Below are 20,554 nucleotides of genomic sequence, written 5' to 3' on the forward strand. Positions count from 1 at the left end.
TGCCACACTGGGACACTCCTTTCACTCCAGTCTGTCCTTAAGTGTCTGTTTTCCTCACTTTCTTCAAGAGCAAGACGCCTAATGGCCGGTTAAACATTGTTGCAGCAGCAAAAGGCACGTGATGCACACACACACACACACACACACACACACACACACACACACACTGAAGCATGTGTCAACAACTAACCAATGACATTTAAAGAAACTAGGTCTGACCTGAATGCTTCAACGCTTAATGTTTTGCCATAACTGATGCTTACGTCTCTACTCAAATACTTTGTTTTTCTTTCCGAGAACACGCACACAAACGCACACACTGAGGGGTAGAGATCACACCACTGCTTTTACTAAACAGAAAACTTTGAAAGTGTATTCAACATTGACATATTGCCGATTGTTTTGTTCAGTATTGTTTCAACCTTCAACTCAATTCACATTAACTTAAATCTGGCATGCAGTTCAGAGAAATGTTCTAATTTGCTTGTCTGAGAATCATTTTTGACAACCCGCTATAGGACTTTGGTCTTTGCTAATGCTTTCCAAAACTGTGAATTGCATTGCTGCCATTTAAAAACAAAAAATCTCTGTTAACCTATCTATCAAAATCAGTTTGTGAATTGTTAAATGGTTGATTGGTCCTGTACAAATCAAATTAAGCTCAGTTGATTCACACTAAATGTTTTTTTCTATTATTACTATTCTGGCGTGTACGAGGCCGTTAGTGGGTTTGTTATTACACGTATCACTGCCAAGGAAAGCCACTGTTCAATAGATAAAACTCCCAAAACGCAGAAACAAACCAGTTAATAAAAAACAGTTAACAGTTAATAAAAGACTGCTAATAAAAATCATACAAGCATACATTCTGTAATTAAAAGATTACATTTACTGCTTGGCCAGTGGTTTTGTGAGGCATGGCCAGATTCTCGCCCATCTGGTTTCATGACTATGGCGGGTGAAATGACGCAGAGGTGGACAGAGCGGTACAGTGGGCACATGAAGGAAACGAGAAGGAAGGTGCTTTTTGTATATTCTCTTTCTGTGGAAGACTGTGTGTAATACTACAGTACATGTTGTGAAAGGAGAAGAGCTCTGCGGAGTGCGGTGCTGCAACTCTGCAGTTTGCTAATCTTGTGCAGGTCTGCGGATGTCTCATGCAAAACTGACAAGTAAATCACAAGTAATATTAAGATCAATTAAAACGCTTTTATAACTGTGTTAATGTAGTGAGTCTGGGACAGTAGTAGGACTGAACTCTTATCAGTTACTGACAGACTGAGATTCAGAAACGGGTCTGAAAAGTGAAGCCAATGCTGAAGTGCCTTAAACTTGCATTCTTTCTAATAGCCAGCAGGGGGCGACTCCTCTGGTTGCAAAAAGAAGTGTGATTGTTTAGAAGTCTATGATAAAATGAGCCTATTTCTCACTTGATTTTTTACCTCAGTAAACATTGTAAACATGAATTTATGGTCTCAATCACCAGTCAAGTCTTCTTCAATCCAGCATGATGTTCATTCAGTAAATTATGGTCCCAATTGAGTGTAACTTTGGAGCGTTATTTAGCGTTCTTCACAACAAGCTAACATGACATGGTTGGTTCCTTGGGATTTCTAGTTTCATATGATACCAGTATCTTCCAATATTGCCATGCAAAATATCGTGGCAAACTTGAGTCTTCAAAACCGTAGTCCACAAACCAACGGGTGACCTCACGGTGACTACGTCCACTTCTTATATACAGTCCATCGTTACTCCCACGGAGCAAGAGGCTCTGACTTGATTACAGGCGCTGAGACTGAATACTTGACACAATCAGGATAGATTATATGGTTTGTTTACAGTGGACACCGCTCTGGTCAAGAGAGGGAAAAATCAGCCATGATTGAATCGCCACTGGCACCATTAAAAATCACACAGCAGCACCTCAATAATATGCCGCTATAGACTAAGACAACTGTGCCTAAAATGATTCTCTTACTTTCTGTCATCACAGATTTAAAATGCATAGATGAGTTAAATGCGAGTTAAATGCAGTGAATCTAGCATTGTATTTATACAGGGGAGGAGGGGGGGAGCACTGTACTACCAGCACAGCTAGTGCTGTCACCATAGTAACCCATCTCAGGCTGGTTCATCAGGACAAAAACAGAGCCCCCCCCCTCCACTGAACACATTACACATACAAGCACGAGTGCTCATAAAAGGACACACAGACACACAACCAGACACAGCAAACACATCATAATCAGAAAGGTCCATGTGACTGGGTGTTCACAGTGTGCAGGTGTACATGTTAAGCATCACTTAGGCCCAGCTGGAGCAAGCAGGCCTAATAAGAGAGGAGAAAGCTAAAAACAAAGAGGGGGAGAGAGAGAGGGAGATGTGTCAAATGGATGGTGTTCACACCTTTAAGAGGTTTGAAAGAGGAGGCTTTCCCACCCCATACAGAGCGGGATTAGCAGGTGTGTGTATGCATGCGTGTATGCGTGTGTGTGTGTGTGGTGTGTGTGTGTGTGTGTGTGTGTGTGTGGAAGACAGGTCCGCAGGCTGTGCGCATCTGCAGTGTGAAAGAAAAACAAATCAGTGGATGAGAGTGAACCCTCTTACCCCTGAACGTAAAAGCAAACGAAGGGAGGGAGGGAGGGAGGGAGGGAGGGAGGGAGGGAGGGAGAATGAGAGATGGATATGGGAGGAGAGAGAGCTCCAGCATACAGAGGGAGAGAGTTACGCAGCTGAGAGAGAAAAGGCCTGGACACACACAGGAAGGAAAAGAGGGAGTACAAGTTGTTGTGGTGCAAACAACTTCTACTGATTCATATTTCATATTTCATTAATCACATTTGTTGCATTTTTCTCACCCAGAATACACCAGAAACAACAAGATATATGCACAAATCATATACAGTTGCTGACGAAGGACCGATTATTCAAATTTAAGAAGAAAAAAATAGCGAGAATAACGTGTTATCGCAAAAAAATTTAACGCCACTAAATTCTTTAACGCAATCGATCATTTAGAGGTTGTAGTGAGCTCAGTTTTAAAGGTAGAGTACCACAATGCAACAATGCGTGGATTGGCTGAATGCGTGATTGTGATCACAAATGTCAACAGTTGCCTGGATCTTTAAAACCATGATGTTTGTGACATTTACCATCAGCTAATGATTGATTTCTACACGTCATTATTCATCATCTGTAGCCAATATTCCTTTATTTTACAGCTTGAATCCATCTGTTCCTCTCCTCGATAACAGTTATCTACATTATGATCCTGTGTGTGTGTAATTAGCTGCCAAGAGGCTCACTGGGTTGTGTGTAAAATGACCACTTTTCAGTCATATGACGGTCCTCAAAATCAATTTAACCCATCAGGTTCAGTTACAAAGCTACTCCAGCCCCACAAACTAACGTACACAAAACACACACACACACACACTCACACAATGGAGATACAAAGAGGGTGACGTTTGCAAAGTTATGCACATACATACTATGCAAATAAGTTAACAACCCACAAGTTTTTGCTCATTAAATTACAGTTTTTTTGTCCTGAGATACAAACAATAAAGGAAAAGGCTATATTTTTAGGAAGTTCATTTATTAAATTAACAGCATATATTTGTTGAAAATAGAGCTGCAACTATTAATAGATTAGTTAACTATTATATTGATAGACAACTATAATCGATTAATCGGTTTGACTATTTTTTTAAGAAAATAAAAGTCAAAAATTCTCTAATTCCAGCTTCTTAAATGTGAATATATTCTGGTTTCTTTACTCCTCTATGACAGTAGACTGGATATCTTTGAATTGTGGACAAATCAAGACATTCGAGAATGTCATCTTGGGCTTTGGGCAACACTGATCGTCATTTTTCACTATTTTCTGACATTTTGTAGACCAAACAACTAATCAATTAATGCAGAAAATATTTGACAGATTAATCGACAATGAAAATAATTGTTAGTTGCAGCCCGAAAGCAGAATAAACAAATGGTAATCAATGTTCAAAGTGTGTAGTTACTATGTGATAATTATAAAATATAAATATAGATAAAATATAAACTAAGCCTGGCAGAGTTGGTATGCATTAACTCTTTTAATTTGAACTTTATTACATCTATAAATGTAAATTTTATTATTTCAAAGTATAGAAAAAAATTGTATAAATCTCAGACAAAAGTTGTAGCTCAACAAATTACTAAAAAAAAACTTAATTTCAAGATTAATCTACCCTGCACACACTGTAGAGTTGTTTAACTCTGGGTTACATCTTTTCCACAGCCCTGTTAGGCCGTAAACAGGAAGCTATTTCTTCACATTTCCTTGTAAGACACAAGCTTACATACATATAAGCTTTCATCAGTGAGGTCAGAGGGTCAGAAACAGCTAGAAGATCAGTGTCCGACTGACAGAGATGGACATGTTAACTGCTGCGAGTGTGACCCTCAAATTACAGGATGGTTTTCTAAACTGTAACCACCAGAGCTCAGATACAGATTCCCATGTGACACAAACAATCCAGTGTTCCCCTCTCACCCACTAATGTAGATAAATCCGGAAACACTGTTTAAAATGTCAAAAGTTTTCTGTCTACACAATTGCTTACATAAAAAAGAAATCTGCTGTCCACTGAGCTGCCAAAACAATAGAAAAACACTTACATCTGTTGTACTGGGCAGGCGCTGGCCAACTGAGCCAGCAGCTTTACGTCACTTCTACCAAAGAGTTGTTTACTAAGCAAGGGTGAACAACGAACTGTGCATTTTGGATGTGTCGCTAAAGCCTGGATCGCATGACAATGAATACTTCTACATTTTTGAAAAGTTGAATTTTCAACATATCCTCATTCAACGTTTCATACGATATCTCACAAAAAGTTATTCCTCATTTTTCCATACGTTTTCCTACGAACGTCCAGCAACATGTCATCCATGTATCAATTTCCGCTCCAGTCTTTTAAAAATAAACTTCTGTCGTCACAGGAAACAACTTGGTTAGGTTTAGGCAACAAAACTAGTTAGTTAGGTTTAGGAAAAGATTGTGGTTTGGGGTTAAAATAACTCTGCAAAGTGGTGTAACTTAAGTATGGATGTTACATGACAAATAAATCAACGCTGACTTCTGGTTTCACACGGGGTACGAACACCAGTCTCCTGGGTGAAAAGTCTGGTGTTTTTTTGACCCGTCCATCCACCCTGAACTCCTCTTATACTGCCCTTTATACTTACTGGTTCACGATTACGTACATCACATAGGAATTGATTTTGTAGGATATATACAAATTACAGTGCATTACTTTTCGTAGGTATAGCTACAAACAGTGTATGAGAGCAGCCTGGAATTTTTCCTCAACACAATCAATATCAAGACATGTTCAACCTTATCAGCTTCGGGCAAAATCTTCGCCAACAACAACAAAAAACACAGTTTAGATGGTCAAAGCCCTAGCCAATATGAAGACAAAAAAAATTATTTTCAAAGTCCCTCACATTAGGACATGGACATGGCTTCAGCCTGTGTCTGGTCATGGCTGCAAAAGGCCCCTAAAAGATCCCGTTGCTGATCCCTGCATTAACAGAGCCAGCTCAACTTGGATTTTACTGTGTGAAGTCACCAACAGTTAAAATAGGGCAGATCCAAACAGCAACAAGGACTATCAAATCAGATTGTTGCAGCATGGCGTAACGGCGCTCTGCGCGTGTGTGTGTGTGTGTGTGTTTGATTCCCGCATCCCATCCATCCCCTCCCAACTCAACCACATTTCTGTGCAGTGAGCAGAGGTTTACATAAACAGTCCCAATCTAGGAATGGGAGTCAGAGAGGAGGGCATCAGCTAAGCTCCGCATTTAAAAAAGAAAAACAACCCCAGACTAATGCACATATTTCAGCCTCATATGATATTGTGTTGGATATGAAGAACTCTTTTGATCGCTGTATTCTCAAATACACCAAGTAGCTTGAATACATTCATTTTCTGGATCAATTTGGCAATGAATAAGTTTTCAGGATATAAATGAATAAACTAGTAAAGTGGTTCCCAACCTTTTTCTTAAGGAACCCCTTTTCTATCATTGAGTAAACTGACGACCCTGACTAAGAGACATATTTTTGGGATATTTCATATTATATTCAATGCATATCAATAACAGTACAGAGCTGATGAAATGTACAATTAATTAACTCATAGTGAACGCAATAACTGCAGGAAGTTTGTGTAAAATGGGTAGATTATTTCCTGTGAATATTGCATCAGAGATGAGTTTCCTGTTATTTTTAGGAACCTTTAATACAATCCCTTGTCTATATTGCACTTTTTATACTTAATAGGCTTCTTTTTTAGACAAATTATGTGTTTTTTTCTCCCAGACACTTGTCCATTGTTCTATTAGCTCTTTGGTTGTTTTAACTGCATACGTTTCTAATACAAGACGAGGCTGTTTAGCAGAGGGAAGGCTCTGTGACTATAACTTGTGTTCAGGTCTTCACCATATCCTTATCTTGTTTATATCCTAAATAAACCAAGCTTTAAAAAGAACAATTTAATTTTAGTTTTCTTTGAAATGCTGACATATAAGGCCAAGTGTATATGTACTATATATACGATATATATATATTATTAAAGTTGTCTTACACCCCTTAAAATCAAGAAGGCCTCACGACCCCCCGTGAAGCTTTGGCGACCCCTAATATGGGTCGGGACCTCCAGGTTAGGAAAAAGTGAACTAGAAGTCTCCGACTGGAGTTTTCTCCATAGCAATGGACATCGAGGCTTCTTATTGGCTGTGTCTTATTTATTGAGACATTCAATACACACAACTGACATAAAAAAAAGTAATTTCTAATAAAAACTACATTAAAACTGATGGCAGTAGATGCCCCTTTCATTTGTGTTCAGTATGGCAACAGCATCAATTAGGCTATTTTCATTGTTTAACTTCTAATATAATGGATGCTCTTACTTTGCTATAAACTTGTTTGTAGACTAAAACCAAATAAGAGGTAATATGTGGCTAAAATACCTGATTAAAAGTAGGGCTGGGCGATAATTCAATATAATAATTTATCGTAATTCAATGGAATCATATCATGATGAAATCATAGATATCGTGATACACAATTACATTGTCTAAATTCATTATAACAAGCACATACTAACTAAAATTTCTCAGAATATCTGAATCTAAACAGTCAGTGTATAGCATGAAACATTTATTCATTTTGCCTCTGTAATTTCACTTGAAACTGTTATGTGCATTTGCACTAAAGTGCCAAATTACATGAGAAAATACTCCATACTTTTCAAATATTTAATTCACACAGGAGTATACAAAAATAGGCTTCACCAAGTGGTTATTTCATATAGACTTCGTATTTATTTATTGAATTACCAAACATGCGATATTATTGTTATCGAGATATGAAATTACGTGATCTGGATAGAAGATTTTGGTCATATTGCCCAGCTAAGAAATAAATAATTGTCCAGCCTCCAGTATGCCTACACAATATGCCTTACAGCTACACTTCACACCTTGAACATGCTCTTGTAACCGCTGGCTGGGTATATTTCTCCATTGGTTGACAATTCAAAGCTTGCTGAGAACACTGTACATTAATACTTATTGTCTCTACTTTCCAAAGGCTGAATTCAAACAATCCTTTCAGCCTTTTCAATCGACTATAAAATGAAAACAATGTTAAGGTCGTACTGAAGCGTCTGTCGAAAGGAGACAAAACCGAACAAGCAAGCAAACACACTATAGGAATGCATTTGCTTGTCGGCCAATGAAACTGTGAATTGTGGGAGTCAAAAGGTCAGGTTGTGTTTTTCATCCTCCGCTTGTGTTGCTGTTGGAAAAGACTGCCAGGAACACACCCACACAAGTGCAAACTAATTGAGAAAAAAAAATGGATTGGCAAGTTAGGAGAAGTTGTAAGGGATACTTGGAAAGATAAGAGCAGAAGAGGAAGCACTTAGGAAAGGCACCCCAACAGTTAATTTCCTTTAGCAGTACATAATGCCTTCCTGGCCAACACTCAAAACGCAGCTGGTGGAGTCCTCAGTTCATGACCCCCATTGTCTGCCGGCTCTGTGTGAAAATGGACTACCCAAACGTACACCGGCAATCTGTGTACGGCTGCATTGTGAAAGCCACGATTTTGCATATAGTCCATTAAACATACAGTAAAGACTGTTCTAATAATGCAACAGACAACAACACAGCCATAGTAAATTACTCTGAACTCATTTTGAATGTACTGAAACAGTAATCAATGCTATGTTAACACATTCTTATCAGCGACAGATGTGTTAATATCTTGATTCTGCTTAAACCCTCACCATCGCCCATAATCACTATTAAACTTCACATCATTATCAATCCCCTTGAGATGTAGCATCTCATTTTCGAGGGGGTCCTATAGACACAAATACAAAAAACACATACAGACAAAACAGCATTACATAGAAAACATACACTGCAAATACATAGATACAGACAGCTTGCTCACCATCTCCCACCCAGACCCCCAGCCCTCTGCTATTATACAAGAAAAATTTGATACAATGACCATATTTAAATCAATTACATCCGCATAAAGAACAATTGCAACAGTTTGTCTTCAGATTGTATGTAGCACAAATAAACTGAGGATCATAAGTACACACAAATTAAAAACATGAACAGGTTGTTTTAAGATGAGAAAATAAAGATTTCCTGAAGCAACGGAAAGAGGTAATAGATCTCAGAAAAAGAGAAAGATTATTCCAGTCTGATGGAGCTTTGTATTGGAATGACCTGCGTCCAACTTCTTTGAAAATTCTTGGGACAAAGAAAAAGGGATGTTGCATATGTCTGAGTGAATATGAAGATCTACATGGAACCATAAACTGTTTCAAATAGGAAGGACAATTAAAATAAACACATTTGAAAATAAACTGAACCCAGTGAAATTGCCTTCTAGATTTCAGCTGCAACCAATTAAGTGATTCATACATGGAACAATGGTGAGTTCTATAAGGACACCTCAAGACAAATCTACAGAGAATTATATACAACATTAAGGGGCCTAAGATAAGTGTCAGGAGTGTTTTGATAGACAATATCAGCATAATCAATAACAGGTAGTATCAACTGTGAAGTTATTCTTTTTCTGACTTCAAAAGTAAAACAATTAATTGAGCGATAGAATGAACTCAGACAACCATATGTTCGTTTTATAATAAAATCAATATGGGGCTTAAAGGAGAGTTCATGGTCAATCCAAAGTCCAAGATATTTGAATGAATCAACTTTCTCAACAAAATGAATATGCAAATCCAAGTAATGTGAACGATTATGTCGCGTACCAAACACCATGCTGCAGGACGTCTTTTTATTCAATGCAAGTTTGTTGTTATGAAACCAGTTTTGGACCAAATTAAAATCAAACTGTAAAGAATTCTGAATTTGTAATATATCAGAGTTAGAAATGTAAATAACAGTGTCATCAGCATAAAGATGAACAAAACAATTTGAGCATATTTGAGGTAGGTCGTTGATAAAGATAGAAAAAAGAAGTGGTCCCAAGGTGGACCCTTGTGGAACACTCTTTTCGACAATGAAATAGTCCGACTGAGAACCTTGAATGACAACACACTGAAGATGGGCATTAAACCAGAGGAGGGCAATTTTGATTTAAACCAATAGAATAGAGCTTATCAAGTAGGAGGTAGTGATCAACCATATCGAAAGCCTTGGAGAGATCGATAAAAATTGCACCTGTCAGTTGGCCTTTATCAAAGGATGAGAACACATCATAAGTAAATTTTAGAAGAGCCGTGGTGGTGGAATGATTAGGTCTAAAACCTGATTGAAATGGAGATAAAAGGTTAAATAAATTGATGTATTGTGATAATTGCTTGAAAATAAGTTTCTCAAAGATTTTAGCAATGGTACAAATAATAGAAATTGTTGATAATTATTCATGTCAGATGGGTCTCCACCTTTATCCAAATGTTATACCATGGCCACAGAAAATTCTTGTTTCTGATTCATCAAGCATAGTCCTGGTCAATAACTCAACCACTAGAGATGATATAATCAACAGTTTAAAAAAGGGGAGCTAATTTGCAAATCAATTAATCCTTCAGGGATTCTTCAAGCAAAAACGAAATTTGATGGGTTCAGCTTCTCAAATGTGAGGATTTGACTTCTCTTTTCTTAACATGATAGTTAACTGAATATGTTTGGGTTTTGGACAGTTAATTAGACAGAGCATTTGAACAATTTGAAGTCTTCCAGAATTTAGTTTTCAACTGTAAAATGTCTCACTCAGTACATATCTTCATCACAAAAATGTTTGTTATGTGTATATATCAAATTACATATGTCAGCCTGTATATCATCATCTATTATCTGATCTAAACTCTCAAATATGAGCCTCAAAACTCCCATCAAAACTTTGACTGACTTAAAATAAGCTTTTAGAAAATAAATGATTATTTAAAAACAGACTCTTTACTTCTCACTGGCCATACAGTAGTTACTCTGCATACATTCTTCACCTCTGCCTCGTTTGTTTTTTATGTATGAGACACCTTCTCATACATTTACGCTGGCTGATTTCATAACAACAAGCATCATGCTGTTTGTCCATTTGATGGATTGGATGTGTGGTGGGTCACAGGGGCCACTCAGGGCACAGGGGCTAGTGCTAACAGGCAGCACACTCTTGAGCCTGCCGCTCTGGTACACACTGTTCTCATGCATGACCACCTCCTCCGGACACAAACACACACACACACAGAAAACATACATTGCCCGGAAGTGGGCAGGTCAGGAGCTGAGAGATGAGATCCTGCAGACAGCACACAGGGTGGCTGGGGTGCATACTGATATACGTGTACACACACACACACAGACACACACATACACACACAGAGACACATGCACAGGCACCTACATGGTGGGCCACTTCAAACACATTCCACAGCATGCACAGCATTGTCGGAAAATGCCACACTGTGCACTCCAGTGAAGAGTGCCTGAGTATACAAATGGGCTTACAGACAAACTCACACACTAAATGGGCATCTCTAGTCGTCCTAATTTTACAAATCAACATGTTAATCCACCAGCAGAGTTAGAAAAACAACTATTCAAATGTAGTTACTGAATAAATGAGACTGCTTTGGACATTTAATTCAGATGGTCAGGGTGGGAGATTCTTTAGGCATTGCTGTCTCTGTGACACACTTGGTTTAAGAGTGTGGAAAAGCATACATAACAACACATGCGTACACACTAGCCCTTTTCCAACAGAGCTGTGCTTACAAGCCTGAGAGGAACAAGAAGGGGGCAAGGCTCCCAGTTGCACAACTTGTTTTTCATGAGTTAGACCAGGAGACAGCTCCTTACTTCAGAAAACTGCTGATAACTATGACAAACTGAAACTGCCCCAATCAAAATCAACCAACAACAATCCTGTAAAAAAAACGTTATTGCATTCTCTAGAACGGATCACAGCTGCAGCGTGGTTTATATATCAATACGGCTTCCTCTTTCCCATGACTGAGGTGGGGATGTCAGGCAGCGTGTGGATTCACAATGAAATATTTTAAGTATTTTTAGGCGTAAACATCTCAAGAGTGCCAAATATGGTCACTTCCCAGAGAATTGAGTAAATCAGGAACCAGAAACAGCCAATGACACAGACCCCACTCCCTGAGAGAGAGAGAGAGAGAGAGAAAGAAGAAAGAGGAGGAAGGAGGGGTACCAGCAGCCCTGTCTCATAAGACCCCCTTTCAGGGGCCTCTGTTCTGTCTGCATACATGACCTGTGTAAAGTAGCCAGAACATTTCCTTTGAACCTGGCCACCGTGAGCCATTTTTAAGTAACACAATTCAAAGTTTGAACAGCCACGTCACTAAATTAAATACAGTAAACAGCAAACACCATTTTATTAATGGTTTCATTATTGTTCCCTAATTTTGAACTGGTGTAACGGCTCACTTGCTCTATCCATGTACACTATGTACTGAAACATTTTGTGGACTTGTGCAACACGTCATCTAAAAAAACTGCACACAAATCTCAAAAGTACAAATGTAGGCCAAAGGTTAAACCACTGATAAACAAGTAAAATGTGCTTTAATTCATCTCAGTGCACTTGTATTCCAGTTATTCTTTTTCTACAATGAATACTGTATGTCTTCCATTGAGACATTCATTCATTCAAACGGAGATAATAACACTAGTAAGTTATGGTCAAACCAAAACAAAAATGCACTGAATTCAGGTGAAGAACCTTATTTTCAGTCTTATTTTGATGCAAAGATATGTACATTAGCAGGAATATAGCACAACATGGAGGTGAAAACAGCGCTCTGTTTATTTAATGTGAAAGTGCAATGAAAATATTTTGTCCCTGAAATCAAAGAATAAGTGTGAAAAATAATCGGGGTCTCAAAATTCATCAAAATAATCAAGATTATCTTTTTGGCCGCAATCGTGCAGCCTTAACCTGGGTATCGGCTGACACCTAAAACCGATCCAACACCAGTTAATAAGCTGTATGCCTCACTGCGTGGAAGTGAATGGGATCATTCTTTTATGTGTAAGGCAACATAAGGCTTGACTTAAACATTGCTTTTTTAACTTTGTAAAACAAAAAGTAACAAAAAAATACCTACATATTTTTATCAAATTGTTATTTATTATAAAATTAATTAATCGTACATCAGCAACTTGGTAAATCTTCCAAATTAACAGAAATTACAGTTCAAGTGTAAACCTTTTTAATGCAGTAACAAATTATTATTATTATTATTATTATTATTATTATCAAAATATTATGTATATAGTATATAAACATAAAACTGAATTGAATAGATCGGCCCCAATGCCACCGGTACCCGATTCAGCTATTTGAGGCAGTATCGGCCGATATCCGATATATATCGGTGCATCCCTACAAGATTTACGCATACAATTCAGTCAATTTTAAAGCTGGAAAATTAATTCATGAGTCAAATCAAGTGTATTTTTATGACTTGGGATAATACTTAAAAGTTTAATATCACATTTATCCTATGCAGATCTTTCATACTAAGATTGTGGATCAACTTTTATGCCAATAAACTGTTTTTTTTCCCCTACATTATATGACTGTTTTAATGCAACAACAGCAGCCAACAATAATATGGGCACCAATTGTAAACAAAGTATTGCAAAATGATCAACTCCACTGCTATAATTGTTATGGCGAGGTCATTAGGCGGTTTACAGTGAGGATCATTATCTCCAGCTCTCCCGCACCCTCTCTGGCAAATCATGGCGGCACTGTTTATATTAGTCGCTGCTACTATATTATTACAATCAAAACACTTTTTCATTGATAAAAAAAAACATCCCTCAGTGAGGAAGACGCCCATACTTTGGTGCGATCCGCTACACAGCCAATGTAGGTTAATCCACCTCCACCACCTATAAAGAGACTTCTTAGCGTCGGCGGCTAATTTGTTTACGTCCAGGCTGCAGCAGCATGTGTGTGTGTGCGTGTTGTTTTTGTTGCGCGTCTGTCGCCATGAGAGAGGCCTAGCTGCGCTCCACAGGGCCAATCCTGCTACTCCCAGTTTAGACTCGCTGCAGCGGACCACACTCGTCCAGTTACAGCGACTAATCTGGCCCTGGGGCTGGCGCATCCGACACACAGGCCGCTGAAAATGTGTAATACCTTTAAGAGACGACGTGAGGTGGGCGGGGATATATTACTCAATAATACATTTACGCAGGAATATCAATTATTAGTGCGCAGCTTTACGCGTATACGCAACAACTAGCAACCCCTTATAATTAAGAACCTGGATGGAACTTTTACGCATGCGCAAGAATGGAGTCTCGTGACTACAATTACAATCTTAATTGATAAAAATAAAGATTAATAATAATAATCCTACTATTGTATGAGCCAACCATTAACGCCATAATATTCCAACAGGGGTGTCAGTAATTAGACAAACTTATACCTTATATTGTCTATATAGAGCTCTTTGGTATGTTTATCATACGTAATGGTAGTTTATCCTCTATAATAGTCCTACTATTGTATGAGCTCCATTAACATCATAATAATCCACCAGGGGTGTCAGTAATAAGACAAACTTATACCTTATAATATTCATATTGTCTATATAGAGCTCTTTGGTATGTTTATCATACTTAATGGTAGTTTATCCTCTTATAATGATACAATAATATTACACAAATGTAATTGTACACGTGTAATATCTACTGTATTATTTTACTTAATAAATATATAAATCACTAAAATTGTTATTTCTTCTCCATGTGCAAACTGATTTATATCAATTATCCAAGGAAATAGTAAAAAAAAATATGCCATGACAGACATGCAGCATCATTGCAAAGGAAAAATAATAATAATAAAAAATACTTACTTTCTCCGTTTATTAGTCCACACTGGCATATAATGCAGGTGCCGATGATAAAAAACACAATTTGTGCTCGCAGCTTTAGCGTCCACCGTCTCATTTTGACTTGGAGATTAAGTTGTGCTCTCCTCTTGAAGCTTCTCAAAAAAAAAAACACTCCAATTGAGGGAGAAATGTTTATGTCAACAACAAAAATATCAAAAAGTATTGAACAAAATCTTTAAAAAAATTAAGGTCCAATAGCTGATTCAACGTTGCCCCCCATGAGCCGGGGGGATTAATAACATTTATATATCTTCCCAGCCAAGTTTGTGATGTATGTGATGATCCCTGGAAAAAAAAAAAAAATAGCAGACCACTAAATAACGTGATCTTGGGTTCTGGCAACACATGTGCGAGTAAAGATCTTCATTTTCCATAAGCGAAGGCGACAGTCCACGTTCATCTGTTTAATAATGTATGGATCAAGAGAGAAATAACTGTATTATTATTAATATAAGGGGGTTTAGTTTCCCCGAAGGAGGTCTACTAGACTCATTTCTCTTTGCTCCAATGAGACCCACAATGATAAGGAGGATTTTTCCTATAGCACAAAAACAACCTCTTCTTCTGCTCCTCCAGCTGAAGTTATCGCCCAAATGCAGAGCCAAGAAACGGGAGTTGGCTTGGTTTTTATCTCCCTTTTGAAGTCCACAGGTCCTTTATGTGTTTGCTAGTATCTTCTCCCTCCTTTTTAAAGACAGACGAGGAGAAAGCACATCCCAGGAAACTCCTCTCAGCAGGAAAAACGTGCAGTGAAGCTCTTCTCCCTCTACTACTACGACCTTCCTCTGAACTCCTTCACCCCCGCTGACCACGAATGAACACCCATAAAAACGGCACAAAAACGGGGAGAAAAAGAAGGGGAGAAACTCTGGATAGGTTTACTTCTTTTTCCTTTATCCAAAAACGTGGATAAATAACAGCTTTAACCTGCACACGTTGAAGTGTAAGAGAGAGAAGTATCTCCTCCACCTCCTCCACCACGCCGCCCGTTTCTTTTCCTCAGTGAGCCGTTGGAAAACAAGCTAACTGTTAGCTTAGCTTAGCTTAATCCAAAACAAACGGCGATAGTTAAAAATTAAACAAAAAAAACACACACACACGCAGACAAAGTCACTATCCCGTCGCTGTGAGGTAAAACGATGAGGTAAACAAACGTAGAAAGACTTAAAAAGGACGGGTCAAGTGTAAAAACTTGTATTCCCGTGTTCTCCGTGTAGCGGTTGTGTCTCCCTCACAGGTTCCCCCTCTCCGTCTCTCTACTCTCTCTGTGTGAGGCTCCTCCAGTAAACAAGTCCTGCCACTCACCTCAGCTGGGCCGCACATGGGCGGAGGGAAAACACGGAGCGGATCGCCCAGAGTCCTGGATCTGGACTGTCTGGAGCCGGGCGCTGCTGTTGTTGGTGACAAAACACACCGGTGCTCTTTGTCAAGGGAGGGGAGGAGATGAATAATACACATCACAACACCATTAAAAAAAAACAGGAATATAAGTTAAAACAAGATATGTGGAGCAGAAGATCCCCTTTGTGGTATAATGTATCTTATTTGTGTTCAAATGGAAAATCACCTGTTAAATTGTCTAGTTATTGTTCACCACTGTGGACTGTTTCTTTAATAAAAAGGGAAGTTTCAGTTATTTTTCATTCTTTAATACAGATTGTGGACAGAATAACATAAACACAGTAGCACTGTGTAACACTTACCAGTGTTAAGGCTGCAGCTAACAAATATTTGCATTATTATGCATTACTATTAATATATATATATATATATATATATATATATATATATACACACATTTTCTTTTTTTCTTTATTATGTCTTCTTTTTATTTTGTAAACTAATATCAATTTCATGTTAATACTGTCATTTTTGGTTGTTGTTGTGTTTTTGTTTTGGAAAAAACAGTAATTACCAGAGTTAAGGCTGCAGCTAACAAATATTTGCATAATGATTAATCAGCTGATCATTTCCTCGATTCATTGTTTTGTCTACAAAATGTCTTTATTGTGTCTTCTTTTTTCTTTTGTAAACTTATTTCAATGTCATATTATTACTGTAATTATTTGCTGTTTTTTTTTTGTTTTGGGAAAAATAATAATAAAAAGAAAAAAGATTCCCATTATGATTTTCCAAAAGACCAACAATCAAGAACCCAAAGACAGTCAGTTTACTATCATATATTGTGACAAAGACATGCAGGAAATCCTCGACATTGATTGCTATTTATGCTTGAAAAATGCCAAACTATTATTCGATTATCGCAATAATTGCAGGTTAATTTTCTTGATTGATCAGCTCTAACCAGTTTGGAAAATATTACTTTCTGTTTGTCTTATGGGGTCTTTATACCATTATTTCTCAACCAAATAAAACAAAATCAATTCATATTTCTTATAATTTGAAGACTATATAGCCTTGATTTAAGTGGCTACACTTACTGTATGCAAAATTTAAAAAAATTATTTATATGTTCATGTGGAGTCACTGACAAGATTTGTGCCACATATTTCATTAATATGAAAACATATCTTAAGCATATAGCAATTTGTTGTTTACTTATCAGCCTATATAAGTGTCAATACCAGTATATATCTGGTAAGCTAATATTGGCACACAGACTTTAGCTCAGATATTTGTTTTTTCCACATATTTCCAGATGAATTTCAAAAAGCAATACAGCATTACTTTGAAAAAGATTCGGATAATTTTGCAGTCAAACCCCAACGATGTGAAAAGACGCATTTATTAAAGCCACAGGTGAAACAAAGATGATCCAATCCTTTTCTTCACTAACAATGTGCCGACTTGCATTCATGCTGAACCAAGCAGCATGTAACATTGACAATCAACACTTACTGTATTAGATATTGTACAACAGGATAACACGTGCAACTGTTAATGAATTTACATCTCATACAGCAGTGAGATTTGTAGGCAAAACAAAGTCTCTCATCATGTGTCATTGAGCAGTGTAAACATTACACACTGCCTTGGCCCTGCAGCCAGGAAGTAAAACACCTGCCTGCAGTACGGAAGGTACACACAGTTCCCTCAGATTTGCATAGCAATTATCTTTAGAATGAAACCTGTCCTATTGGTGGTATTTAACGAGGGAACGATAGAAGATAATAGATCAGAATAGAGTAGAACATTTGCTTCTTGTTTATCACACAGGGATGCAGTGTGCGTGCTCGGATGGGTACATACTCTGCTCAGAGTTTGTGGAGCAGGCTTGTTAATCTGAGGAATGTTGTTACCCGGTGAACAGAGTAAATGAGGTCTCAGTGAGATTAAATGTCACAGGTCTGTAGGACTAAGGGTTGAGGAATCTAGTCAAAACAGATCTCTTTGTGGTTGTCACGCAGTCTGACGCCGACGGGAAGCACACACATGCAGCCTCTCTTCTCTGATTCTCTTCACACACTTCCTCTCAGGTGCTGTGCATATACCACCAATTTCTTTCCTTTTCAGTGGGAGTAGAGGAAGTCAAGTGAATGGCTTTTTATCCCACTAACCTACCTGCTGTAGAGTGCTGTTATGAGTCTGTACACATGCAGCACTTGTGCAGCACTACAGCCGTTGTACTACGACTTCATTTCAGTAGGTGGCACTAAAAATAACTCAATTCACTTACTCCAAATGTCAAACCGGGACAAAGGGATACAATGATGTGAATAAATAGGATTATATCTGACCAGAGAGGGAAGCGTAGGGAGCTTTTGGCTAGATGTCAAATAAACATAATCTGATTCTGACAGAATATACACAGGGATTCATCGGGAAAGGTTGCTTTAATGAAGAATTTTAAAATGAGCATCTGAACATCTTATTGTCTCTAGTTCAGTCACTCACAAAGGCAGTATTCTCCACCGGGAACGGATATCGTAAAGCCGCACTAGTGCCTGTCATGAACATGTTGACACTTCTCTTTTTGTCTCAAGCTCTGGGGCAGGATTGGGACGTTTCCACCTGCTGGTAGTTTATTCAGTCTGGAGGATATGCAGATTATGTGAATGACACAAAGATGGTTGACAGTTGGAGAAAAAGCTGCAGGGTCAGCAACCATTACAACAGTGTGAAAGCTGTTCCTAAATCCGTCACTGACTCAATGTGTATCTTTTTGTTTTTTGTCAAAACAGCACATATCCACGTATATAAAAATTGTCAGCAGTAGCACAACAAAATATATGCATTCCTTTCACCAAGGTCTCTTCTGTTGCTGCAGGTCCAGCAAGATATTGAACACATAAATAAGAATCAAGTCAAAGTATTGCAGCTCTATAAAACTCTATACTAATAGACACTTCCTAAAGCAGTCTCTGTCAAAGCTCAACATGAAGGCTGGAGATCACACTGTCTATGACTTTGCTGTTCACTTTATTCAGCAATCTCTTTATAAATTACAGATATGAAAAACATGAATAAATAACTAGTCATAAAACAAATAATGAATGCAGATGCTTCCATACAGGGAACAAGGGGTCATAGAATGATTTGATTAGGAATGCACTTGGAGCTACAACGATTAATGATTAGACGATTAGTCATCTATTAATCATTAGTTGTCAGCTATTAAAGGAACAGTGTGTAGGATCTGGTGGTATCTAGCGGTGAGGCGAGGAGATAACAACCAATTGAAGCTTCTCCCATGTGCCAAGCGTGTAGGAGAGCTATGGTGGCCGACGCCAAAACGCGAATGGCCCTCTCTAGAGTCAGTTGTTGTGAGAGAAGCGTAGGTCATTTGGAGCAGAGCCAGTGTGTAGAGTGTGTGTGTAAGTGGGAAGTGAGCGGTGAAGCAAGAGAGAGAGAGAGAGAGGCGACGACGGCAGGAGCGAGTAACATTATCGACTCCAACCCAAGCAGGGAAAGTTAACGGTGTTTGGTTTGTCTGTTCTGGGCTACTGATGAAACATGGCGGCCGACTCCGTGAAGAGGGGACCTGCTCCCTATGTAGATATACACGGCTCATCCTAAGGTAACAAAAACAAAACAATTCTTATAATCCGGTGATTATACAATAAAGAAAACATACTTATTAATTTAATGTTCTATTTCTGCCAATAGATCCCCCTAACTGTTACACACTGGTCATTTATATTAATCGCCAACTATTTTGATAATCGATTAATCGATTAGAGTATTTAAAAAAAAAAAAAAAGTAAAAATTCTCTGATTCCAGCTCCTTAAATGTGAATATTTTTCTGGTTTCTTTACTCCTCTATGACAGTAAACTGAATATCTTTCAGTTGTGGACAAAACAAGACATTTGAGGACGTCATCTTGGCCTTTGGGAAAATCTGGTCGACATTTTTCACCATTTTATAGACCAAAAAACTAATCGACTAATCATGAAAATAATGGACAAATGATTAATTGCTGATCCCCTTTTTCTCCCCTGTTACCGATTCCAATCCCTCAACTCAGGTCCAAATGATATCATTATTTGGCATCAGCCTCATCAACTAAGCAAGTGACATATAACAGCTCCATGGAGAGAAGCAGCATTTACTAGTACAGTTGGCATTCACAAGTTAATGAATTACAAATGCATACATTTCCCTCTCCTGCCTCACAACATAAACTTCTGCAACATTAACTCCTGCTACATATTCTGTCTGTTTTTCACACACACATATACACAGATGCAGAAGGCGAAACGAACCCCCGCTCATTCCCTCTGCAGTCGCCTCTGCTGCAGCCTGTAAATGGAGGGATTAATATGTTTGAATGGAGAGAGTCTCTTTCCTTTGTTGGCGTGGAAGGCTCCGTAATTAGCTGTTGGGGAGCCAGGAAGCAGGAACCTCCGTTCAGCCTGTGTGTGTCTGTGTATGCATGAGGGCATCTGTGTGTGTTTATATGTGTGAGATGTCCACCAAGGAGAGGGTCATGAGCTTAAACAGACAAAAGCGTTCATGGATTATCCTCTTGAAAACGGCTCCCTGTGTTAGTTTATTTGCACTTTTAGCACTTGCTCTTCAGTCCCTGTAGCCTGCAGCTGAGACAAACACACAAACTACTGCATCTCTCTCACTGTCTGATTCCCCTTGTTGTCTCTCAATCGCACA

General features: G+C 38.3%; 1 protein-coding gene across 1 annotated transcript in view; it reads right to left on the reverse strand.

Moving 5' to 3' along the window:
* The window catches only part of insrb (insulin receptor b), a 92,789-nt gene extending 77,031 nt beyond the window's left edge, over window positions 1–15,758 (reverse strand). The window contains exon 1 of the mRNA XM_074635301.1: window positions 14,448–15,758. Within this exon, the coding sequence (XP_074491402.1) occupies window positions 14,448–14,541 (94 nt within the window). The 5' untranslated portion in view covers window positions 14,542–15,758. The remainder of the gene's footprint in view (window positions 1–14,447) is intronic.
* Between the last annotated feature and the right edge of the window lie 4,796 nt (window positions 15,759–20,554).

This window comes from Sebastes fasciatus, chromosome 5, assembly GCF_043250625.1.
Source record: "Sebastes fasciatus isolate fSebFas1 chromosome 5, fSebFas1.pri, whole genome shotgun sequence".
In the NCBI taxonomy this organism is placed as follows: domain Eukaryota; kingdom Metazoa; phylum Chordata; class Actinopteri; order Perciformes; family Sebastidae; genus Sebastes; species Sebastes fasciatus.